This window comes from Carcharodon carcharias, chromosome 14, assembly GCF_017639515.1.
Source record: "Carcharodon carcharias isolate sCarCar2 chromosome 14, sCarCar2.pri, whole genome shotgun sequence".
NCBI classification, from domain to species: Eukaryota; Metazoa; Chordata; class Chondrichthyes; order Lamniformes; family Lamnidae; genus Carcharodon; species Carcharodon carcharias.
In genome coordinates, this window is record NC_054480.1 from 3,737,221 (window position 1) to 3,763,358 (window position 26,138).

Sequence of the window (26,138 nt, forward strand, 5' to 3'; positions counted from 1 at the left end):
AAAAGCCAGAGGTCTCAATGCAGGGTCCACCTGTTCCTCCAATCAGATGGATGAAACATATCTACCTCTGTCTCTAGTTGTGATGATGCTGTAGATCTGACCTGAGCCTGGACTGGGGTTAAAATGGTGGCTGGTGTTGGGGATCGCCCCAACAATTCTTCACTTCCTGCTCACATTATCAGTCCCACTCTCTCACAAAGTTTCCACAACTCTTTCTCATTTACTGTAACACATAACTGACCATCAGCAGGTTAAAGCAGTGATGTCCCATTCACACCTGGCCAGGGAAAGGTCCTGTTTCCTGGAAATGATGATAAATTGCCTTTGAGCAGAGCTGAAAATTCACAAGGTCAGAATCAAATGAGATGTAAATTTCATTTGAATTGAGAATTAACTTTGTTACATCATCACGCGAAATTATATACTTTCAAATTTCTATATTCAGTATCTCCATGAATTATGAAAATATTCTGTGCTGACAGTTCATGCAGTACAGATCGAATCAGCAGAGATGATTTTCCAACTGGAGTGTGTTTGCAGCTTGATTCCTGTTTGTCTGCCTCCAACTAACTTCCTTCCATTTCCATTGGCAGCTGGAAGGGTCATTGGAACAAGAGAAAAAAGTCCGGATGGATCTGGAACGAGCCAAGCGGAAACTGGAGGGAGATTTAAAACTAACACACGAGTCTGTCATGGATCTAGAGAACGATAAACAACAACTGGAGGAGAGACTGAAGAAGTGAGTTGTGACATTTCTGTATCACTCAATTATAATCTTCCAAAGAAAGTTTAAGCGAAAAAAAAGTGAAGGATTATGGGAAAAGGTAGGGGATTGGGACTAGCTGAATTGCTTTTACAGAGAGCTGGCACAGACACAATGGCCTCCTGTGTTATCATTCTATGACTCTACAATCCATTCACAGTAAAACAGCACCTGGTGCTTCCAATAGGCTTTAAACCTTCAAATTGACATGAGACAGCATGACCTTGTAACTAAAATGACATAAGCCTATTACTGGGTCTTTCCTGTCTCTTAATTGGTGACCCTCAACCTTGCTAGTTAGATCCACTACGAGGAGTCAGGGTCCTCGTCACAAGATTACTGAACATTCAGAATGAACTCTTTAAACTCGTACAACAGGCAAACACTGAAAACAATTCTCCTTCAATCCCAAGGAATCCACTGTTAACTCCACTGTCCTTGTGCAGTGGAGATTTACCAGAATGGTTCCTGGGATGAGAGACTTCAGTTACGTGGAGAGACTGGAGAAGCTGGGATTGTTCTCCTCAAAGCAGCTTAGAGAAAATACTGGAAAAACCTAGCAGGTCCTGGCAGCATCTGTGCAGAGAGAGAAAGAGAGTTAGTGTTTTAGGTCAATGACATCTCATCAGAACTTCTCAGTTTAATCAATTTTCTGATGACCTGCTGAGTACTTCCAGCATTTTCTATTTTTATTTCAGGTTTCCAGCATCTGCAGTACTTTCTTTTATTTGTAAATTGAGCAGATTTGATAGAGGTGTTTAAAATCATGAGAGGCTTTGATAGAATAAATGAAGAGAAACTGTTTCTAGTGGCAGGAGGGTCAGTAACCAGAGAGGCACAGATTGAAAAGAATTGGCAAAAGAATCAGAGGTGAAAAATGGGGAGTTGTTTTTACAATGAGCGCTGGAAGGCACTGCCTGAAAGAGCAATGGAAGTACATTCAATAATAACTTGCAAAAGAAAATTTGATAAATACTTGAAAAGGTGAAATTTGCAGGACTATGGTGAGAGGGTTAATTGGCAGGACTGTGGTGAGAGGGTTAATTGGATAGCTCTTTCAAAGAGCTTGCACGGGTCTGATGGGTCAAATGTCTTCTTTACGTCCTGTATTATTCTGTGATTCTGAAATACACAGGAAGGTTCAGATTCCATCTTCAATGTGTGTTGAGTTACCTGATATCATTCAGTGGGTACGGTACAATTCACTTCATAACCTCTCATGTATCGAAGCTTATCCAGGGCCTGCACTCATGTGACTCTCATGTGAGGAAAGTAGGCCTCATGTGATGCCCTCCATTGTTAAACAGCTTATAACCCCCTAGTGAGACACACATGAACAATTAACACTCAGGCAAGTTAACACAAGAGAGTGGTAGCTCAGGAAACTGCAACAAATAGATTAGGAATTGGCCAAACACATCCCAATCAGTTTTATTAATGTTTGCCATGTGACTGCCTGTTGATCATGCCACAAATACTCGTAAGTATAAGCAATGAAGTCACAAGCAATCTTATTCCATGTATCAGGCCCCGACCTGTGTCTTGAACGGACATTTGCTTTTCTGCTCACAGGAAGGATTTTGAAATAAATCAATTAAATTCAAAGGTTGAGGATGAAGTGGCTCTCGTTGCTCAACTCCAGAAGAAGATTAAAGAACTTCAGGTAGGCTCAGGAAGCTCCTAAAAATCTTCAATCATAGAAAATCAATCATTTTATTCACACTCCAGGGGGACATTGAGACTGTGGTTGGAACAATGACCTTTTCATTGGTGCTGATGGAGATGGCACATCTATTCTATTAATGGCAGCTGATTGAAGCTGATCTTTCATCTCTGTGGTTAATGTACCCCCCTCTCCATTCCGTGTACATTGATGTACCCCCCTCTCCATTCCGTGTACATTGATGTACCCCCCTCTCCATTCCGTGTACATTGATGTACCCCCCTCTCCATTCCGTGTACATTGATGTACCCCCCCTCTCCATTCCGTGTACATTGATGTACCCCCCTCTCCATTCCGTGTACATTGATGTACCCCCCTCTCCATTCCGTGTACATTGATGTACCCCCCCTCTCCATTCCGTGTACATTAGCATACTTTGCACACTGTGTGCCATGGAGGGAATGGTCCCATCTCTTTCTTCCTGGCTCCTATGAAATCAATCTTCAACCTTTCTGCCCAGTTCTTTGTGAGCACTGGGCCATCGTGTGAAATTAACAATGTCAACAACAACAACCTGTATTTATATGGCATCACTAAAATAGTATAACGTCCCAAGGTGCCTCACAGGAGCAGTAAGTAAACTAAATTTAACAACAAACCACACAAGGAGCTATTAGGTCAGGTGCTCAAAAGCTTGTCAAAGAGAGAAAAAGGTTTTAAGGAGCAGCTTAGAGGAGGAGAGGTGGAGTAGTGCAGCGAGGGAATGCCAGAGCTTGAGGTCAAGTTATCTGCAGGCATGGTTGTCAACGGTGGAGCATTAAAATTGGGGAATGCTCAGCCATAGCTCGGTTGGTAGCTCTTCTGAGCCCTGAGTTTGTGGGTTCAGGTCCCAATCCAAGTCTTGAACACAAAGGTCAAGGCTGATGACCCACAAATGATATTGTGAGTAACACCTCAATCCAAAAGGGAAGAGTCTATCCTAACCAACAAGAGGACCCACCCGATATCTAAAATCAGCCCATTTGACAGGAAAATTCTCAACATGTGATTAATCAAGTTGCAGCCCTGATTATTGTTTTTGTCCCTCTAACTAGGCTCGAATTGAAGAGCTTGAGGAGGAGTTGGAAGCAGAACGAACTGCAAGGGCCAAGGTGGAGAAGCAGAGGGCTGATGTGTCCCGAGAGCTGGAAGAGTTGAGTGAGAGGTTGGAAGAAGCAGGAGGAGCAACATCAGCGCAGGTGGAGATGAATAAGAAACGAGAAGCCGCGTTCCTCAAACTACGCCGGGATCTGGAAGAGGCGACCTTGCAGCACGAAGCAACTGGTGCTGCTCTCCGAAAGAAGCATTCTGACACGGTGGCAGAGCTGAGTGAGCAGATTGACAACCTACAAAGGGTTAAGCAGAAGCTGGAGAAAGAAAAGAGTGAACTTAAAATGGAGACAGATGATTTAAATTCCAGCATTGAACAAATAACAAAATTTAAGGTGAGCAACATGCAGAATATTGGGCTGTAATTGCCCCGATTCAGTTCAGATATGTTTCTCTTTATTCACTCAGTGGGAAAAAACAGTTCGGACCAGTACTCTTAATACCCAGTTTTTACTGCTTTTTCCTTCTGGGCTTTCATGGGCTGGGGGTGTCGCTGGCTGGGCCAGCATTTATTGCCCATCCCTAATTGCCCTTGAGAAGGTGGTGGTGAGCTGCCTTCTTGAACCGCTGCAGTCCCTGTGGTGTAGGTACACCCACAGCGCTGTTAGGGAGGGAGTTCCAGGATTTTGACCCAGCGACAGTGAAGGAACGGCGATATATTTCCAACCCGTTCCCAGGGTTCAGGTCTGTGCTCGATGCTGGCTTTAAATGAAAAAGCTTTAAGCTAAGTCTACATCGTCCAAAACTCTGCTGTCAGTATTCTAACTCTTGCCAAGTCCCACTCACCCACCTCTTCTGTGCTCACTGGCTTACATTGGCTCCCAGTTTGACAATGCTTCAATTTTAAAATTTGAATAGATGTTTTCAATTCCCTCCGTGGTCTCTCCCCTAACTACCTCTGATTACCTGCTCATAGATCGTTCCCCCTGCTCTCCCTGGTGGCAGTTTTCAGTGAGAGATGCAGCCAGCTTGTCTCAGCCAATATATCAGTTATTATTGTAGCTGATCAAAATCTTCATTGCAAAAACAAACGTACATGGATGTATTTGATGGTTCCACTGTGATGTGGGTGGTCAATCTCTACTTCCTCTTTTATTCATGGGATGTGGGCATCACTGGCTAGGCCAGCATTTATTGCCCATCCTTAAATGCCCTTGAGAAGGTGGTGGTGAGCCGCTGCAGTCCCTGTGGTGTAGGTACACCCACAGTGCTGTTAGGGAGGGAGTTCCAGGATTTTGACCCAGTGACAGTGAAGGAACGGCCGATATATTTCCAAGTCAGGATGGTGAGTGACTTGGAGCAAACAATTAACAACCAAATTTAACATAAAAGCAAAATATTAAAGACTAAATAAGGTGCTGATAGTGGCATAAAGGTAAGAGCAGAATGTGTTAATAGCAGAAAAAGGGTCCAGCAATCAAAGAGAAACATAAAAACAAGTGACAATGGCCCTGTGGGGGGGAGGGGGTGTTTGGGAAAAGGGATTTTTAAAAATGAACAAGTAAATAAAAGAATAAAATTAAATGTAAAAAATAAATACATAAAAATAAATAAAAATTGGATTTTAAAAAAGGGGTCAAGAGGGAGGAGAGAGTTCATGATCTAAAGTTGTTGAACTCGATATTCAGTCCGGAAGGCTGTAAAGTGCCTAGTCGGAAGATGAGGTGCTGTTCCTCCAGTTTGCGTTGAGCTTCACTGGAACAATGCAGCAAGCCAAGGATGGACATGTGGGCAAGAGAGCAGGGTGGAGTGTTAAAATGGCAAGCGACAGGGAGATCTGGGTCATGCTTGTGGACAGACCGAAGGTGTTCTGCAAAGCGGTCACCCAGTCTGCGTTTGGTCTCTCCAATGTAGAGGAAACCACCTTGGGAGCAGCGAATGCAGTAGACTAAATTGAGGGAAGTGCAAGTGAAATGCTGCTTCACCTGAAAGGAGTGTTTGGGCCCTTGGACGGTGAGGAGAGGGGAAGTAAAGGGGCAGGTGAAGCATCTTCTGTGGTTGCATGGGAAGGTGCTGTGGGAGGTTGGTTGAGGTGTAGAGGGTGATGGAGGAGTGGACCAGGGTGTCCCGGAGGGAACGGTCCCTATGGAATGCCAACAGTGGTGGGGGCAGGGGGGGGGTGAAGGGTGAAGGGAAGATGTGTTTGGTGGTGGCATCATGCTGGAGTTGGCGGAAATGGCGGAGGATGATCCTTTGAATGCGGAGGCTGGTGGGGTGATAAGTGAGGACAAGGGGGACCCTATCATGTTTCTGGGAGGGAGGAGAAGGCGTGAGGGCGGATGCGTGGGAGATTGGCTGGACACGGTTGAGGGCCCTGTCAACCACAGTCGGGGGGAAAACCTCGGTTACAAAAAAGAAAGAAGACATGTCAGAAGCGTCGTTTTGGAAAGTGACGTCATCAGAACAGATGCGACAGAGGCGAAGGAACTGAGAGAATGGGATGGAGTCCTTACAGGAAGCGGGGTGTGAGGAGCTGTAGCCAAGGTAGCTGTGGGAGTCGGTAGGCTTGTAATGAATGTTGATAAACTGTCTATCACCATGAATGGAGACAGAGAGGATAAGGAAGGGAAGGGAAGTGTCAGAGATAGAAAAGTGAAGGTGATAGAGGGGTGGAAATTGGAAACATCAGGGAACATTGATGTTTTAAAGTCAGTACTTACAGGAATTTCACAGTTTTTTTTATCACTTTCCTCCCTTCCACTAGCCCATGGACCAAAATTCCCTTCAAGTCCCACCCTGCCCTATCCCTGAACTCACATTTTTCTCTAGTTTCTCTCCTATCTCCCTTTTTGCTCAATCTAAGACTGTCTTGCCCATGAAATCCACCTTCCTCGATCCTATTCCCACTAAACCACTGACTATTCAACTTCTCCTCCTGGCGCCCATGTTAGCTGATATTGTTAAGGATTCTCTCTTCCGGTGTTGTCTCTCTCGCCTTTAAATCTGCCGCCTTCATTCCTCTCCTAAAAAAACCCTTCACCCCACTGAAGAATAAACAAGTGAGTTCAGTGTTTTTGATGTTTCAGGCCAATTCAGAGAAGATGTGCAGAACTTATGAAGATCAGTTGAATGAAGCAAATACCAAAGTTGGAGAACTTCAGCGTCAAGTGGCAGATCTGGCTTCACACAAAGCAAAGCTGCAGAGTCAAAATGGTAGGGAACTGGGCCGGGGGGAGAGGGGGTGGGGAGTGACAGGGAAGTGTGTGGGGTAGACGGTGAGTGAGACATTACCCACTCTGCCCTGTATCTCTTATGCTTGCATCATGGAGTGGGGGGGGGGGGGGGGGGGGGGGGGGGGGGGGCCACATGGGGCTGGAGGGGTGAACAGGGCCTGAGGAGCAAGTTCCCTGCCTGCTTACCATCACCCACACCACCAGCTAAAATAAGGGCTCCTGACGCAGCAGGGAGGTTCAAGAAGGGGGTGTAGTGATGAATTTTCACATGGCTGCTCCTACTCTACCCCCGTAACATCAAGTAAAAGATGGGAACCCACTTTCATTGAAGTGCAGAGTATTGACCTGTGGAGATACCAAAGACTTGACAACACTTAATGCAACACATCCCAATATCCCAGCAAAAGATGGTGTTGTCAGGGAAGGCCAGAAAGAGTAAGGGGGACATTTAGCCAGCTGATTTATTGTGTGTTTAAGGGTTTCTAAGATTGTTCCTTGATAACCATTAGGGGAGTTCAGCAGACAAATGGAAGAAAAGGAAGCTCTCATTAACCAGCTAAGCCGTGGAAAGGTATCCTTCACACAAAGTATCGATGAGTTGAGGAGACAGATGGAGGAAGAGACCAAAGTGAGTAACTTCATCACCTCTTTACTTCAGAAATCTACCAGACAGAAAGGTCACGAGGCACTTCAGAGGGGCACAGTCAGAGAAAATGGACACTGAGCTACAGACTAGGGCTGATGGCTAAAAGCTTGGTCAAAGAAGTTGGTTTTAAGACGAGTCTTAAAGGAGGAATGTGAGATAGGAAGGTTTAGGCAGAGGGTTCAGACTTAGGGCCTAGGCAGCTGAACACATGGCCTACTACTGGCAGAGTAAATAGATTAGGGGATGGACAAGAGGGCAGAGGGACCGAGAGTTTAGGAAGGTTGTGGGGCTGAAGGAGATTACAGAGGTAGCGAGGAGGTGGCCATGGAGGGATTTGAAAACAAGAATGAAGGCATTGCTTAGACAAGAGCTAAAGTAGGACAATGTGCACAAGGATGATTGGGAAATGGGACTTGGGGATGAACTGAGATGACGTTATTACAGAATTAGAAGTGGGTGGTCTTAATGATGGTGAGGAAGTGGGGTCAGAGTTCAGTTGGAGACCAGCTAGGACACTAATATTGAAAAGAGTCTGGTTCAGCCTCAGACTGTGACTAGGGAGAGGGATGCAATTGGTAGCTGGGGAATTAAGTTCATGGTGAAACCAAAGACAATGGCTTTAGCTGTATTTAAATGAGAACATTTCTGCTTATCCAGCATGGGATGTTGGACAACAGTCTGATAATTTGGAGACAGTGGAGGAGTCGAGAGAGGTGGTGGTGAGGTAGAGCTGGGTGTTGTCAGTGTACACGTGAAAACTAATGCTGTGCTTTTGGATGATGTCACCGAGGGGCAGCATGTAGATAAGGAATAGGAGGGGCCAAGGATCAATCCTTGGGGATAGCAGAGGTAATGATGCAGGGGCAGGGAGAGAAACCATTGCAGGTGATTCTCTGGTAATGGTTGGGTAGATAAGAACGGAAGCAGGTGAGAGCAGTCACACCCAGCTGGACCACAGCAGAGAGGCACTGGGGGAGGATGGTGTGGTCACCCAGGTCAAAGGATGGAGATAGGGTGGTATTCTGCAAGTACTTTGAGGTGTTTTTTTATATAAAAGAGTTCAGTAATTATGATTTTGGCTTTGATATGAAGGGAAAATCCATACGTTGTTTAGCTAACATGGAGACCAGGAACAAAAACTAGGAGCAGAATTTTACATCTTCTCCCGCTGGTGGGATTTCCCAGTCCCTCCAAAGTCAATGGACTTATGAACAGCTCACTGCACTTTCCAGCCCCACCCCCACCACAGCAGGGACATAAAATTCTTCCCTAGGTCTGCAGTTTAGTGAGAATGTGGTCGAGAGAGTAGGAGGCAGGTCTAATGGATAAGAGAAGCACAAAGGGGCCATAAGGTGAGACAGATGCGGGTTTCAGTCTATTGTCCAGGGGGTACCTTTTGGGTAGTTTGGCAGGCTGGGTAAAGGGAAGTGAGGAAAGTGGCAGAGGCAGAGGAATGAATGGTCTCAATCATAGTGACCAAGAAATCCATGAGCTTGTTGAAGGTAAGATGGAGGAGTTGGGGGAGAGGGGCTAAAGGAAGTGGGGTATTTTTAATCTTTAGGTTGATTCTGATACAGTGAGTGGTTTGGGAGAGCACAGCATGGCTAATGGAACTTGTTTTGATCCAGCCAGATCTAATGATGAATGCTGGGAACATAGGAGGAGTAGGCCTTTCAGCCCATCTAGCCGGCTCCACCAGTTAGACCATGGCTGATCACCTACCTCACTGCCATTTTCCCACATGATCCCCATATCCCTGGATATCATGAGTCTCCAGAAATTTATGGATTTCTGTCTTGAACATGCTCAATGATTGAGCTTCCATAGCCCTCTGGGGTAGAGAATTCCGAAGATTCACCCCTGCTGAGTGAAGAAATTCCTCAGTCTTTAACGACCTGCCCTTTATCCTGAGACTGTGTCCCCTGGTTCTAGACTCACCAACCAGAGGAAACATCCTATCCATATCTACCCTGTCACACCCTGTAAGAAATTGTTAAGTTTCAATGGGATCACCTCATTCTTTGAAACTCTAGAGAATACAGGCCCAGTTTCCTCAATCTCTCCTCATAAAACAATCCCACCATCTCAGGGATCAGACTGGTAAACCTCCATTGCAAGTATATCTTTCGTTAGATAAGGACACCAGAACTATACACAATACTCCAGATGCAGTCTCACCAAGGCTGTATACAATTGCAGCAAGGCATCTTTACTGCTGAACTCAAGTCCCCCTTGTGATGAAGCCCAACATACCATTTGCCTTCCTAATTGCTTGCTGCAGCTGCATGCCAGCTTTTAGTGACTCATGAACAAGGACACCCAGGTCCCTTTGGACATCAACACTTCCCAGCCTCTCACTATTTAAGAAATACTCAGCATTTCTGTTTTTTCTGCAGAAGTGGATAACTTCACATTGATTCACATTATATTCCATCTGCCATGTTCTTACCCATTCACTCAGCCTGTCCAAGGAGGCTTGAAACCTCCCTGCATCCACCTCACATTCCCACCTAGTTTTGTGTCATCAACAAACTTGCAAATATTACAATTGGTCCCCACGCCCAAATAATTCATATAGATTGTGGACAGCTGTGTCCCCAGCACTGATGCTTGTACTCCACTAATAACAGCATGTCATCCTGAGAATGGCCCATTTATTCCTATTCTGTTTTCTGTCTGTTAAGCAATTCTCAATCCAAACCAGTATATTACCCCCAATCCCATGTGAACTAATTTTGTTTACTAATCTCCTGTGTGGGAGATTAATGAACAACTTCTCCATCAAGTTCGCTCAAGTTTGTGGCCCTTTGACATAAGGGAGCGATGGATGAGGACGGTATAGGGGAGTAACCAGAATAGAAGAGAGTAGAGGCTTTACTGGGAAGAAGGGTGAAGGTGAGGAAGTGGTTGAGCAGATTGACTGACCACTGGAAGATCCTGGTGAATGGCTGATCAAAGAGTGAGCAACTGGCAGTTTGGAAGGGCCATTTTATGTAAAAGGAGATGTTTGGCCTCTTTGAGATCACTTCAACTTCCCCTTCATTCCCTGGAGACAACACTTGCTGCCAGTGCAAAGTTCCAGAAGCCGGCAGACTTGTGTAATCTTGACTAAGTAGCAACAATTTGTAAGGGCTCCTGTACAATGAGCTTCATATGTTAACTCTGAGGTGACTGATCCATTCTATCCTCATTAACAATTTATACAGCCTCACATCAGTTGTGAATCAGAGGGTAGAGATTAGGGCCCGGAACTCTGGTCAATGGCTGTTGTCACAAGCTGTAATAGTTCACAATTGAAGCATCTGATCAAAGTGGACTTGGCCCTCAGTCTAGAATCTTCCTGATCTTTAAGACTCAGTACCAGTTGAATAGTGACATTCGCATGAAGTCAAGAGAGAGCTGATTGTCTTACACTCCATTTGATCTCAAGGTCACATCAGTCTGGATAAGTCACGGTGTACTGGATAAGCATGAACTGTAGCACAGCCCATGACGTTTAATTTTGTTTGTGCTTCTATCAAAGTCCAAGAACGCTCTGGCTCATGCTCTGCACGCTTCCCGACATGATTGTGACCTTCTGAGAGAACAGTACGAGGAGGAACAGGAGGCAAAGGCAGAACTACAGAGGGCACTGTCCAAGGCCAATGCTGAAGTGGCCCAATGGCGTAACAAATATGAAACTGATGCAATCCAGAGAACGGAGGAACTGGAAGAGGCAAAGTAAGTATGGTGACAATCTATAGTATTGATCAGAAACACATGAGATCACTGATCCTTCTCGCTGAGCTCCAGCTGTTACAATAACCTCTCGAGTAATCCAGAGGCCCAGGCGAACGATTTGGGGACAAAAACAAAAATAGCTGGAAAAACTCAGCAGGTCCGACAACATCTGCGGAGAGGAACACAGTTAACGTTTCGAGTCTGTATGACTCTTCAACAGTTCTGATGAAGAGTCATGCAGACTCGAAAAGTTAACTGTGCTCCTCGCCGCAGATGTTGTCGGACCTGCTGAGGTTTTCCAGCTATTTTTGTATTTTTGTTTCTGTTTCAGATTTCCAGCATCTGCAGTTTTTTTGCTTTTATCTTAATGATTTGGGGACACAGGTTCAAATCTCACCACAGCAGCTGGTGGAATGTAATTCCAGATTTATTAACTGAATTTAAAAGCTAGTCTCAGTGATGGTGACCACAAAACTATTGTCGATTGTTGTAAAAACCCAACTGGCTCATTAAAGTCCTTTAGGGAAGGAAATCTGCTGTCCTTACCTGGTCTGGCCTACATGTGACTCCAGACTCACAGGAATGTGGTTGACTCTTACATGCCCTCTGAAATGGTCCAGCAAGACACTCAGTTGTATCAAACTGCTAGATAGTTAAAAAAGGCATGAAACTGGACAGACCACCCGGCACGGTACACCCGGCACCTGGCATGAAACTGGACAGACCACCCGGCACGGTACACCCGGCATGAAACTGGACAGACCACCCGGCACGGTACACCCGGCACCCGGCATGAAACTGGACAGACCACCCGGCACGACCGAGGCACTGGACAGACCACCCGGCACGGTACACCCGGCACCCGGCATGAAACTGGACAGACCACCCGGCATGACCGAGGCACTGGAAACGACAATTGCAATCTCAGTCCTGTTGACCCTGTAAAATCCTCCTTACTAACACCTGGGGGCTTGTGCCAAAATTGGGAGAGATGTCTCACAGACTCGTCAAGCAACAGCCTGACATAGTCATCCTCAAGGAGTCATACCTTACAGATAATGCCCCAGACTCCACCATCACCATCCCTGGGTATGTCCTGTCTCACCGGCTGGACAGACCCAGCAGAGGTGCGGGAACAGTGGTATACAGTCAGGAGGGAGTTGCCCTTGGAGTCCTCAACATCGACTCTGGACCCCATGAAGTCTCATGGCATCAGGTCAAACATGGGCAAGGAAGCCTCCTGCTGATTACCACAACCCCCACCACCACTAACACCCCACTCAGCACTCAGCTGATGAATCAGTGCTTCTCCATGTTGAACACCACTTGGACACTTGGAGGAAGCGCTGAGAGTGGCAATGGCACAGAATGTACTCTGGATGGAGGACTCCAATGTCCATCACTAAGAGTGGCTCGGTAGCACCACCACTGACTGAGCTGGCCGAGTCCTGTAGGACATAGCTGCTAGACTGGGTCTGCAGCAGGTGGTGAAGGAACCAACAAGAAGGAAAAACATACTTGACCTCATCCTCACCAACCTGCCTGCTGCAGATGCATCTGTCCATGTCAGTATCGGTAGGAGTGACCACCACACAGTCATTGTGGAGACAAAGTCCTGTCTTCACATTGGGGATGCCCTACATTATGTTGTGTGGCACTACCACCATGCTAAATGGGATAGTTTTCGAACAGATTTGGCAACTCAAGACTGGGCATCCATGAGGTGCTGTGGGTCATCAGCAGCAGCAGAATTGTACTCGAACACAATCTGTAACCTCATGGCCTGGCATATCCCCCACTCTACCATTACCATCAAGCCAGGAGATGAACCCTGGTTCAACGAAGGGTGCAGGAGGGCATGCCAGGAGCAGCACCAGGCATACCTAAAAATAAGGTGAAGCTATAACAAGGGGAGCTAAGCGATTCCACAACCAACCGATTAAATTTAAGCTCTGCAGTCCTGCCACATCCAGTCATGAATGGTGATGGACAATTAAACAACTCACCGGAGGAGGAGGCTCCACAAATATCCCCATCCTCAATGGAGGGGGAGTCCAGCACATCAGTGCAAAAGATAAGGCTGAAGCATTTGCAACAATCTTCAGCGCCGAGTGGATGATCCATCTCAGCCTCCTCCAGAGGTCCCCAGCATCACAGATGCCAGTCTTCAGCCAATTCAATTTATTCCACGTGATATCAAGAAATGGCTGAAGGCACTGGATACTGCAAAGGCTACGGGCCCTGACAATATTCCGGCAATAGCATTGAAGGCTTCTGATCCAGAACTTGCCGCACCCCTAGCCAAGCTGTTCCAGTACAGCTACAACACTGGCACCTACCTGGCTATATGTAAAATTGCCCAGGTGTGTCCTGTACACAAAAAGCAGGACAAATCCAACTCGGCCAATTACTGCCCCATCAGTAAAGTGATGGAAGAGGTCATCAACAGTGCTATCAAGCGGCACTTGCTTAGCAATAACCTGCTCACTGACGCCCAGTTTGGGTTCCGCCAGGGCCACTCAGCTCCTGATCTCATTACAGCCTTGGTCCAAACATGGACAAAAGAGCTGAACTTCCGAGGTGAGGTGAGAGTGACTGCCCTTGACATCAAGGCAGCATTTGACCGAGTGTGGCATCAAGGAGCACTAGCAAAACTGGAGTCACTGGGAATCAGGGGGGAAATTCTCCACTCGTTGGAGTCATACCTCGCACAAAGGAAGATGGTTGTGGTTGTTGGAGATCAATTATCTCAGCTCCATCTCAGCAGGACATCACTGCTGGAATTCCTCTGAATACTGTCCTCAACCCAACCATCTTCAGCTGCTTCATCAATGGACTTCATAAGGTCAGAAGTGGGGATGTTCACTGATGATTGCACAATGTTCAGCACCATTTGCAACTCCTCAGATACTGAAGCAGTCCACGTTCATATGCAGCAAGACTTGGACAATATCCAGGCTAGGACTGACAAATGGCAAGTAACATTCATGCCCCACAAGTGCCAGGCAATGACCACCTCCAATAAGAAAGAATCTAACCATCTGCCCCTTGACAATCAATGGCATTACCATCACTGAATCCCCCACTATCAATATCCTGGGGGTTACCATTGACCAGAAACTGAACTGGACCAGCCATATAAATACTGCGGCTACAAGAGCAGTTTAGAGGCTAGGAATCCTGTGGCGAGTAATTCACCTCCTGACTCCCCAAAACCTGTCCACCATCTGCAAGGCACAAGTCAGGAGTGTGATGGAATACTCACCACTTGCCTGGATGAGTGCACCTCCCACAACACTCAAGAAGCTTGACACCATCCAGGACAAAGCAGCCGGCTTGACTGGCACCACATTCACCACCTTCAACATTCATTCCTCCACCACCGATGCACAGTAGCAGCAGTGTACACCATCTACAAGATGCACTGCAGGAATTCACCAAGGGTCCTTAGGCAACATTCTGATCCCCTCCTGCCTGGTTCTTTTGTGAACCATCTTAAATCTGTGTCCTCTGGTTACTAACCCTCCAACCACTGGAAACAGTCTCCTTGTTTACTCCTCCAACCCATCGTGATTTTGATCATCTCGATCAAATATAGTCTTCACCTTCTATGCCCGAAGGAGAATAGTCCCAGCTTCCATAGTCACTCTACATAACTGAAGTCCCTCATCCTGGTTATTATTCTATTAAACCACCTCTGCACTTTCCCCAATAACATTGCTATTTATGCTGTTTGAGTAGATTTATTTTTCTATTCTTAATGTCATACCATAGGAGCTGAAATCAACAAAATCTGAGGCTTTCTTTGGACCTGTTGAAAGTGTAAGAGTTAAAATGATCTGACCATTACACTGTGTGACTGCACCCCCCAGCAGAGACTAAACCTCAAGATGTAGAGACTGTTGTAGAGGGAGCTTTACTCTGTTCCTAAGCCTGTGCTGTACCTGTCCAGGGAGTGTTTGATGGGGACAGTGTAGAGGGAGCTTTACTCTGTATCTAACCTCTTGCTGTACCTGCCCTGGGAGTGTTTGATGGGGACAGTGTAGAGGGAGCCTTACTCTGTATCTAACCCCGTGCTGTACCTGTCCTGGGAGTGTTTGATGGGGACAGTGCACAGGAAGCTTTACTCTGTATCTAACCCCGTGCTGTACCTGCCCTGGGAGTGTTCGATGGGGATGGTGTAGAGGGAGGTTTACTCTGTATCTAACCCCGTGCTGTACCTGTCCTGGGACAATTTGATGGGGACAGTGTAGATGATGTGTCCCCTTAATAAGCAACAGGAACTAACCAAATTTGCCTGATTTTCTGGTAATAGGAAAAAGTTGGCGATCCGTCTACAAGAAGCAGAGGAGGCAGTGGAAGCAGTGAATGCCAAATGCTCCTCCCTGGACAAGACAAAGCATCGTCTGCAGACAGAAATTGAGGATTTGACCATTGACCTGGAGAGAGCAAATTCAGCCGCCCTCGCTTTTGACAAAAAGCAACGCAACTTCGACAAGACAATCGCTGACTGGAAGCAGAAGTTCGAGGAGGCTCAGGCTGAGCTGGAGACATCACAGAAGGAAGCTCGTAGTCTGAGCACTGAGCTTTTTAAACTGAAGAATGCCTATGAAGAGTCATTAGACCAACTGGAGACTCTCAAACGAGAGAACAAGAATCTTCAAGGTATACTGAAGTTCAGCGTAGGACAGGTACAGCACAGGGTTAGATACAGAGTAAAGCTCCCTCAACACTGTCACCATCAAACACACCCAAGACAGGTACAGCACAGGGTTAGATACAGAGTAAAGCTCCCCCTACACTGTCCCCATCAAACACTCCCAGGACAGGTACAGCACAGGGTTAGATACAGAGTAAAGCTCCCTCAACACTGTCACCATCAAACACACCCAGGACAGGTACAGCACGGGGTTAGATACAGAGTAAAGCTCCCTCTACACTGTCCCCATCAAACACTCCCAGGACAGGTACAGCACGGGGTTAGATACAGAGTAAAACTCCCTCTACACTGTCCCCATCAAACACTCCCAGGACAGGTACAGCACGGGGTTAGATACAGAGTAAAGCTCCCTCTACACTGTCTCCATCAAACACTCCCAGGACAGGTACAGCACAGGGTAAGATACAGAGTAAAGCTCCCCCTACACTGTCCCCATCAAACACTCCCAGGACAGGTACAGCACGGGGTTAGATACAAAGCTCCCTCTGCACTGTCTCCATCAAACACTGCCTTACCTGATACATACCTACTGTAGCTCAGACATACCAAGCACAATACTGCATTCACCCTTCCACCATGGCAATGTGCATGTGGGGAGCAAGTGGAGTCTTTGGGTCCCGTGGTATTCGACACCAGTGGGGGCAGAGCATTTTCTGTGCAATGCCTGTGATAAAAGCCTGTGATGACAGCATGACAGTTACATTGAGTTGGTCATTTTACCGTGGATATGGGAATGTATAATGGAAAAGTAGATACAAAATTGTGACTGCAACAGGAAGCGCTGCACTGTCGGTGGGTCAGTGCTGCCGGAGCGCTGCGCTGTCGGTGGGTCAGTGCTGCCAGAGCGCTGCGCTGTCGGTGGGTCAGTGCTGCCGGAGCGCTGCGCTGTCGGTGGGTCAGTGCTGCCAGAGCGCTGCGCTGTCGGTGGGTCAGTGCTGCCGGAGCGCTGCGCTGTCGGTGGGTCAGTGCTGCCGGAGCGCTGCGCTGTCGGTGGGTCAGTGCTGCCGGAGCGCTGCGCTGTCGGTGGGTCAGTGCTGCCGGAGCGCTGCGCTGTCGGTGGGTCAGTGCTGACGGAGCGCTGCGCTGTCGGTGGGTCAGTGCTGACGGAGCGCTGCGCTGTCGGTGGGTCAGTGCTGACGGAGCGCTGCGCTGTCGGTGGGTCAGTGCTGACGGAGCGCTGCGCTGTCGGTGGGTCAGTGCTGACAGAGCGCTGCACTGTCGGTGGGTCAGTACAGAGGGAGAGCTGTATTTTCGGAGATGATAGTACAGTGCACCCTCAGTACTGTGCCTCTGACACTACAACACTCCTTCAGTGGTGTGTCACTTGGAGTGTTGGGTCGCGCGCTCAGGACTCTGAGGTGGTAACTTAAATTCTGTTTCTTCTGGTGACAGATGAGATCACAGACCTGACCGACCAGATCAGTGAAGGCAGCAAAACCATCCATGAACTGGAGAAAGTGAAAAAGAGCCTGGAACAGGAGAAGACCGAGGTGCAGGGAGCATTGGCGGAAGCTGAGGTAGGTCCGAGTGAGAGCTAGAGAATAGAAATGAAAGGAAAAATATCTGGAGTTCACCTTGTCTGGTACAGGGCTGAAACATGGACCTTGAGAAAAGTGAACATCCAAAGACTAAAAAGTTGTGAAATGTGGTTCTGTGGAGGGATGGAGTGAGTCAGTTGGAGAGAGCACAAGAGCAGTGAAGATGTTCTCAAGATGGTGGAAGAGGAACGACCGTTTGTGAATATCATCAGAAAAGACAAGGTTGGATTGGCCATATTCTAAATCATAAGAACCTGTTGAAGGAGGCAATTGAGTGAAAATTAGAGGGATGTAGACCAAGGGAGAGAAAAACAATGAAGATGTTAGACAACTTGAAATTGTAAATAGGAGGCTCCTATATGCAACTGAAGTGCAAAGAGGTCTGGAGAAAGGAGCAGAGGAGCTGCTTTAGACATATCACTATATCACCCTAGCCCCAAATCACATAGCTATAGACTTTGGGAGCAATATGTAAACAGATTGGTCAGTTGTGAGAAACAAGAGCCAATTCTCCTGCTTATAATTGTGTAAGGCACTATCTTGCGATGAAAGATTGATTTGTTACAATTTGTTTGACGATGTTCTGGTTTCTGGAATGAAGCTGATGCTGCTTGTCCTGAAAATGTGTCTGTGTTTCAGACACTTCTACCACTCATTATAATCAGTCTTCCATTCTTGTAAAATTCTGAGACATGATTAGTCAAACCAAACCTCTGAAAAGCAGATTTAAATTTATATTACCCTGGATTTGTATCCAAGAAATTTTTGAAGTGGGGGAAATGTCACACTTGTCAGATTCTCCACAACCCACACAAAATTAGAGTCATTAAGCTACAGGATCTCAGGTCTGACTGTACATCCCGGAGACCCTCACTTATATGAACAAAAATGCTGGTAAAGCTCAGCAGGTCAGGCAGCATCTGTGGAGAGAAACACTGCACCAACACGCTTGCTGCTCCATCGTCTAAAAGGATACCTTTAAATGGAGTTGTTCCACTCTGTCACCAGGTGCTTGTCCTTTGACAGGGAAAAGAGAAGGCTGAGACTGTCTTGATAAAACTCTTTGAAAGTATGAAGGGTTTGATAGCGTGGACATAGAGAGGATAATTCACTTGGGGGCGGAGACAAGAACTGGGGACCATATTTATAAGATGGTCACTAATAAATCCAATAGGGAATTCAGGAGAAACTTCTTTATGCAGAGAGTTATGAGAATGTGGAACTTGCTACCACAGGGAGTGATTGAGGTGAACAGTATAGATGTATTTGAGGGGAAGCTGGATAAACACATATGGGAAAAAGACACAGAAGGATATGGTGATATGGATATAGGTTGGGATGAATGACACGTTTCTGTGATGAAAGTACTTTATAATTCTGCCTAGGCTGGAATTTTATACCACCTCCCCCCAGCCCCTGGAGTGGGGGGAGAGGGGTGTGGCGGTATAAAATTGGGTGGCATGGAAGGAGGGGTGGGGTGGGGGCAGCCATGCCTGTTGCCTACTCAGCTCCATTTGTATTTTACCAGTGGCAGAAGAGGTGATGGTTGGCACACCCGCTATTGGGCCAATCGAGACCTTTACTAGCCCCCTTCCCATCCCTGCTCATATTTTAACAGTAGTAGGAGAGGTCCAACAGAGGCCCCCCCCCACCATTGTGGTCCTCCCCAGTCCCGCTTATTCCCCCTACCCTTCTGATGGTGGCCCCACACCACCCCCCACTTCATGGGGTCTACCACACTGGCGCTAGCGAAACCCTCCCCAAGTTAGCTCCTAATCTAGCATCATCAACAATCGTCACTGCAGTCCCAGCAATGGCCACCACTCCTGGTGGTGCTGCTGGGACTGGGGAGCTTCCAGCCATTTGATTGGCCAGCAGCTCTTGGAACTAGTTGGGGACAGAAGTCCCACCCTGAGCCAGCTAATGGTCGACAGCTGTAAAATCAGCTCAAAGTCCTGGTCAAGTGGAGGTAGGCTCGATCCTGGGCATAATTTATGATTTCCTTTCAGTGATAACCAGCCCTCACCCACAGTAAATCTAATATTATCTTCAGAGTGCATCATAGGGAAGGCTCTGCTGGTGTGAAATTTCAAATTTCCTGCTCTGAAAGTTCCTCCCCTTCCTTAGTTGTTCAAAGTTGAGGAAGATCAATTTCAAAACTCAAGAACAGCAAGAACCTTGACGTATGGTCAATCACTTAGTGTGATCAAATTTAATTTAAGTCAACTTACTGTGCAAGCGTTTAAAGACTGACTAAAAACATCCCATGTTTCCAAACATTAATTCAATATATAGAACTATAGGACTTCCTGCCTCAGGATCACAGTGAATTGGGCAATGAGCAACCAGAGTTGACAGTGTCACTATGGAGACAACAGAGGTGGATAGATTCTTGGTAAGCAAGGGGGTGATAGGTTATCAGGGGAGGTGGGATGCAGATTTCAGGTTACTTTCAGACCAGCCATGGTCTTATTAAATGGCGGAGCAGGCTCGAGGGGCTGAATGGCCCTTCTCCTGCTCCTTGTTCGTATGTAAGGAGAAACCTTGATTGACAGACTTTCCATTCTTGCTCAGGGTGCCCTTGAACATGAGGAAAGTAAAACTCTGAGGATCCAACTTGAGCTCTCACAGATCAAAGCTGAAATTGAACGGAAACTGGCAGAAAAGGAGGAGGAAATTGATAGTCTACGGTGAGCTATATGGTTTTGTTGCTATATTATTCTTCACTATGCATCTTCTGGAACTCTAAGAGTTAAAGCAAATTGATCTGTCAGTCAGAAGTTAAGAAATATTAATCAGAAATGTCTTCCTTTCCCCAGCTCAGAAATCAGCTGCCTTACCTATATTCTCCTCCCTCCAGGACACAACTCAAGCACAATATACCCTTCCTGTTAGTGTTCATTCCACACATTCACCTGGTAGTTGAGCTCCCCCAACTCCCCTGCTTAGTCCCAGGTCCCTGATGTGTTTGGTCCACAACAAAATCACTGCACTTTTTTTTTAAAGAATTTTTTTTTTTTGTTAAATGTAAAGTGTAATATAAACACAAGTTTATTTATTTTAAATCTGCCATGTTCATTCAGGCGTAACCACCAGCGAACCATAGAATTGATGCAAGCAGCACTGGATGCTGAGGCAAAGGCCAGAAATGAAGCTATTAGGTTGAAGAAGAAAATGGAGGGAGATCTGAATGAGATGGAACTGCAGCTGAATCATGCCAACAGACAAGCAGCTGAATCACTGAAACTGTTGCGAAACCTCCAGGCTCAGTATAAGGTCAGTCACGGGCGGGTGTGAGTGTAGAACAGAAAGAAATCAGGATACAAAGTCACAGCTTCAAAAGCAATTCTACATGATTCCATGGCAGTGAAATGGTAGAAAAAAAGCTTTAGCTACAACTCTAACTTTACCACGTGTAGGATGATTTAGTTCCTGTTGTTTAAAATTCTCAATCGGGGAAACCTCAAACATCAATGACACTAAAACAAAGTGCAATTTATGTAGGACATTCAACTGGAACTTGATGAAACCATTCGCCAGAACGATGATTACAAGGAACAAATTGCAGCAGCTGAGCGGCACAGCAACCTGATGGTGGCAGAACTTGAGGAGCTGCGTGCGGTTCTCGAACAGTCGGAGAGAGGCAGGAAACTAGCTGAGCAGGAATTACTGGAAGCAACTGAACGTGTGAACCTGCTGCATTCACAGGTACACCCAGAAAGATAGTGGACACATAACTGTAAATAATAAAAGGTCCCTGCTGCATGAGGATAAGATAAATCATATTCTTTTGCATCTGTTCAGAATACAGGTCTCATTAATCAGAAAAAGAAGCTGGAGAATGACATCAATTCTCTGAGTACTGAGGTAGAAGAGGCAGTGCAGGAATGTCGAAACGCAGAGGATAAAGCTAAGAAGGCAATAACAGATGTAAGTCGAGATACCTCTGAAATGTACATGCTATTTATTTAATGCCATGAGTGACTGTACCAACTCATTGCCCAGTTTTGATGCACTCAGAGCACTTCACCAATTCACCAGTGATTGCTCACTTCAAAAGGTAATGAAAAGTGAGCCTCATGTGAAATGTTATAGACCAGAGATAAGCAGTAAAACCAGTTGCAGTTTTATAATACAGTAGCTCTGCTCTTTTCTCTCTGGAGCAGCCATAAGTTACTAGATTTACTGGATTCAAGATGACACTTTGCCACAAAGAGGTTTGAATTCAACCTCTTGGCTGCATTACTATGTCTGTATACATAAGGATGTGTGAAAGCATTTGCAGGTAGATGGAGTTGTAACCTCCCTGAGATGCTACCCACTCCCAAGTTTCTGGTTGTCATGGTATGGGCTCCTCTCCCCCACCAGTCTTCTAATGTGTGCAGTTCTCGAACAGTCTGGTGAGTGATTGGGAGTGTGAGGCTGTAATCAGCTTAAAATGGGCCTATACCCTGGCCACTAACAGCACACAACCAGGACCTAGTTCCTAGCGAGTGATTTCAATTAATCATACAGTCAGAGAACTCCAATTTGTGAATTATTAATACTTTCCCATCATTGGTATTCTGTTTGTGATCATTGAGTTTAATGTTTTCAGGCTGCAATGATGGCAGAGGAACTGAAAAAGGAACAGGACACCAGTGCACATCTGGAGAGGATGAAAAAGAACATGGAACAGACAACTAAAGATTTGCAACTGCGACTGAATGAAGCTGAACAGATTGCACTTAAAGGAGGCAAGAAACAGATTCAGAAACTGGAGAGCAGAGTGAGTTGCATTGACAAAGGAGGGCCAGTGTTTGTTCAGCCTAAGTTATGGTTGGAGCTTGGGAGGGGGTACAGGGAAGCATCTCACCTAGAGTGAGGTCCTGAGGCCAAAGACTCCTAGGCAAGTCTCCCATTGCATCCCAGCAGGAGTCAGTAGCTGGCAGGTGGGACTGAGATATTAGGGGGCAGGAGGCTGCAGGAGACAGGCAATTCTGTCTAGATTAGGAGGGATCAGAGGAGGGAGTGAAACCTATGCTAGGGCCAGTGCAAGACTTCCCCTTGGATTCTGGGGGGAATTCGAGCTTCTCCTTACAGCTTTCAAAGAAACTAAAGAATTTAAGCATCTTCCTAGAACACAAATGCTGGAAACATTCAGCAGGAGAACCAGCATCTATGGAGAGAGAAACAGGATTAATGTTTCAAGTCAATAATTGATTGAAGAGACATTGACCTGAAATGTTAACTGTTCCACTTACTCCATTGATGCAGCCTGACCTGCCCAGCATTTCCTGCATTTTCTTTTATTTGACTTCCAGCATTTGCTGTATAAACTTTTGAGGTTGATCAAAAAAATGTGTTCATATAGTCACCTGGCAAAGAATAGTGAGCCCCGGTCCTGCTTCCAGGCAGATTATTATGAGTCCAATGCTGGGGCAGGATGAGCTGATATCTAGCACCAGTGAATCTCTCTCACTGTGTCCAGAATGTTGTCTAGCTTCCTCACCATGACTGCTGATCTATCACTAAATTGAAAATAAATCTTTTTAGAAGTTTCAAATATTCAGTTTGTTGAAGAGGTGATAGCATCACAAATTCAGCCTTGAAGACAACCTGAGTTATAACTCTGTCCGGCTTCCGTCTTTGGCAGTCACCCCATAATCAACCCCATAATAGGCTGCTTCAATCTGCATTGTACATGTACAATGATGGGGTTGAAGATGCAACATTTCTCCCTTGAGGATCTGAAACAGATTCACATCCCTTTCCTGTACTTCAGATTCTCAGCCAGGCTGAGGAAACATGGTGAGAGAAAATCAGATACGATTATAAATTCACAGTATAATAATTAGGCAAAATACCCAATCAGATTCGATTCAATGCACATAACTTTTTTTCCACATAATACATCACCATGACCCATAGAGTGGGTCGACTGACTTCATTTAAAGATGGCTCTAATTATTTTTAAACTTGTGAGAATACACAAATTTCTCTTAAAATCCATTCTCTGAAAAAAATCAAGACCTGAATTGCAGCATAAACCCTTTAGCAAAACCCTACTTCAATGAGCAATTTTCTTCACTGTTTTCCAGGTGAGGGAGCTGGAGTCTGAGCTGGAGGCTGAGCAAAGGAAAAATGCAGAGTCCGTGAAAGGCCTTCGAAAGTACGAGCGGAGAATCAAGGAGCTGACCTACCAGGTACATTACTCGGAGAGCTTGTAAAACAGTGCCACCTTATGCAGAATTCTTCACCCTCCCTGTCATGACCTTTGCTGCATTTCCTCAAGCAGGAACCTGCATTGCTCCAGATTCCAACCTTAAGAACATAAGAAATGGTGGTACTCCTGGTTACACGTGGCCTTATCAGCTCTCTGGGGCTATTTTCTTTGATCCCTTCCCCAACCCATTCATCTGCTTCAGTCACTGCTCCAATCATGTGAAAGGAAAGCATTCACTCACCACCATCAACTCTTTCCTACCCCACCTCCATAATACTCACCTGTCATTCCTGACCTCAAGTCCACTGACATCCCAACTTGGACAGAAACACAGCCATCAGCAGCACTTCCCGCAGGCATCACTAGGTGGCAATTAGGTTACTGCATCCTATCCTATCAACTTATCTTTCTATTCCTTACCCCTTCGTGCACTTATCTAGATTCCCTTAAATGCATCTATACTATTCACTTCAACTACTCCATGTGGTAGTGAATTCTACATTGTCTAGGTATAAGGAAATTTCTCCTGAATTCCCTATTGGACTTAGGCGGGACTATTTTATATTGATAGCTCCTCCCACATTTGGAAACATCTTCTCCACATCTATCCTATCGAACCCTTTCATATTCTTTTATCAGAAGTGTCTTCATTTCAAGTTATTTACCACTTTCACACCAGCCACTGGAGAAAGCTACAATTTCACTCATTTTGAGGCTGAACATTGTGAAAGGCTCATTAACCTTCCCCATAACAAGAACTTAGCACCTTTAACATAATGAAACATCCCAAGGGGCTTCAAGGGGATGTGGGGGGGGTGGGGGGGGGCATTAAAAATCAGATGTCACCAAGCCACAAAGAGTATTAGGGGAAATGGCCAAAAACCTGGTCAAAGAGGTAAGTTTTAAGGGGCGTCTTAAAAGAGGAAATCAAAGTAGAAAGGTTTAGTGAGGGAATTCCAGAGCTTAGGGCCCAGGCAACTGAAGGCACAGCTGCCAATGATGAAGTGATTAAAATCAGACTTGTACAAGAGGCCAGAATTAGAGGAGCACAGAGATCTCAGAGGGTTGTGGGGCTGGAGGAGATTACAGAGATATAAAGGGGCAAAGTCATGGAGGAATTTGAAAACTAAGATGAGAATTTTAAAAGTCGAGGCATTGCTTGACCTAAGGCCAATGTAACTTAGCGCAAATAGGGGATTGTGGAAATTAAGACACTGGCATCAAAGCATGTCCCCATTTCCTTTGCCACTGGATTGAAGGTTTTGAAAGTTCACCCATGAAATTGTAGGTCTGGTATTAACCTGTTAATTCCCTGCCCAGGGTGAGGAGGACAGGAAGAACATCATTTGTATGCAAGACCTCATTGATAAGCTGCAACTGAAAGTGAAGAGTTACAAGCGACAGGCTGAAGAGGCTGTGAGTATTACCTGTGTGTCTGAAAGTTTGTCACATTAATATCCATTTACTGAGCAAATAAAACTGTGTGGTTTCATCACAGGAAGGAAACGCCAGCACAAACCTAACCAAGTACAGGTCATTGCAGCATGAACTGAATGATGCTGAGGAACGTGCTGAGATAGCTGAATCTCAGGTCAACAAGCTGAGAGCCAAAAGCAGGGATATTAAGGTATGAAAAAGACAGGCAGCTTCACTTTAGACAAACAGAATTAATTTGCCTGATGTACTGAAAGATCAGAGATTTCTAGATCACTTGATATTACTGCAGTCATTGCAAAATGTAGAATATGGTTGTCCACATCACCCACCTCTATTCCTACCTCGGTTCATCTGGTGTTGAAAGCCTCATCCATGACTTTGCTACCTCTACACTTGATTGCAATACTCTCTTGGCCAACCTCCCATCTTCCAACCTGCATAAACTTGTTGGGGGTTGCTAATGAGGAGGCAAAAGGTTAAAATTATAACGTATATGACACTTCTTAAAGTAGCAAAACCTCCCAAAGCGTTTCACAGACAGGAATTGATATCAGGTTGAAGGATAAGAGATTAGGACAGGTGATGAAAAAAGTTTGGTCAAAGAGAGAGGTTTTGATTATTGTCTTAAAAGGACGAGAGGGGGCTGTCATATCCTAACACATCAAATCCTGTTCACTTATCACCATGCTCACTGACTTACACTGGCTCCCAGGAAGCAACACTGCAATTAAAATTCACAAACTACTTTTAGAAAACAGGTGGTCATTTGGCCCTTCGAGCCTGTTCCGTCATGCAATATGATCATGGCTGATCCTCTATCTCCCGCTCTCTCCCCATCTCCCTTTTCAGGTCCTTCCCTGGCCTCCTCAATCCAAACAAAAAACAAAGAAAAGTACAGCACAGGAACAGGCCCTTCGGCCCTCCAAGCCTGCACCAATCATATTGCCTGTCAAACTAAAACAATTTGCACTTCCAGGGTCTGTATCCCTCTATTCCCATCCGATTCATGTATTTCTCAAGCTGCCTCTTAAACACCACTATCGTACCTGCTTCCACCACCTCCTCTGGCAGCGAATTCCAGACACTCACTACCCTCTGCGTAAAAAACTTGCCCCGCACATCTC

At 45.9% G+C, this 26,138-nt stretch overlaps 1 protein-coding gene across 5 annotated transcripts in view; it reads left to right on the forward strand.

The window, feature by feature from the left end:
• The window catches only part of LOC121286956 (myosin-7-like), a 92,333-nt gene that overhangs the window by 62,730 nt on the left and 3,465 nt on the right, over window positions 1-26,138 (forward strand). For all 5 annotated transcript variants that reach the window (XM_041204300.1, XM_041204304.1, XM_041204302.1 and 2 more), the window contains 16 exons: window positions 594-739; window positions 2,336-2,426; window positions 3,521-3,910; window positions 6,602-6,728; window positions 7,258-7,376; window positions 10,918-11,114; window positions 15,430-15,779; window positions 17,227-17,351; window positions 19,947-20,062; window positions 20,456-20,648; window positions 20,877-21,080; window positions 21,177-21,302; window positions 21,970-22,140; window positions 23,453-23,557; window positions 24,898-24,993; window positions 25,076-25,204. In XM_041204300.1, the coding sequence (XP_041060234.1) occupies window positions 594-739; window positions 2,336-2,426; window positions 3,521-3,910; window positions 6,602-6,728; window positions 7,258-7,376; window positions 10,918-11,114; window positions 15,430-15,779; window positions 17,227-17,351; window positions 19,947-20,062; window positions 20,456-20,648; window positions 20,877-21,080; window positions 21,177-21,302; window positions 21,970-22,140; window positions 23,453-23,557; window positions 24,898-24,993; window positions 25,076-25,204 (2,685 nt within the window). The remainder of the gene's footprint in view (window positions 1-593; window positions 740-2,335; window positions 2,427-3,520; window positions 3,911-6,601; window positions 6,729-7,257; window positions 7,377-10,917; window positions 11,115-15,429; window positions 15,780-17,226; window positions 17,352-19,946; window positions 20,063-20,455; window positions 20,649-20,876; window positions 21,081-21,176; window positions 21,303-21,969; window positions 22,141-23,452; window positions 23,558-24,897; window positions 24,994-25,075; window positions 25,205-26,138) is intronic.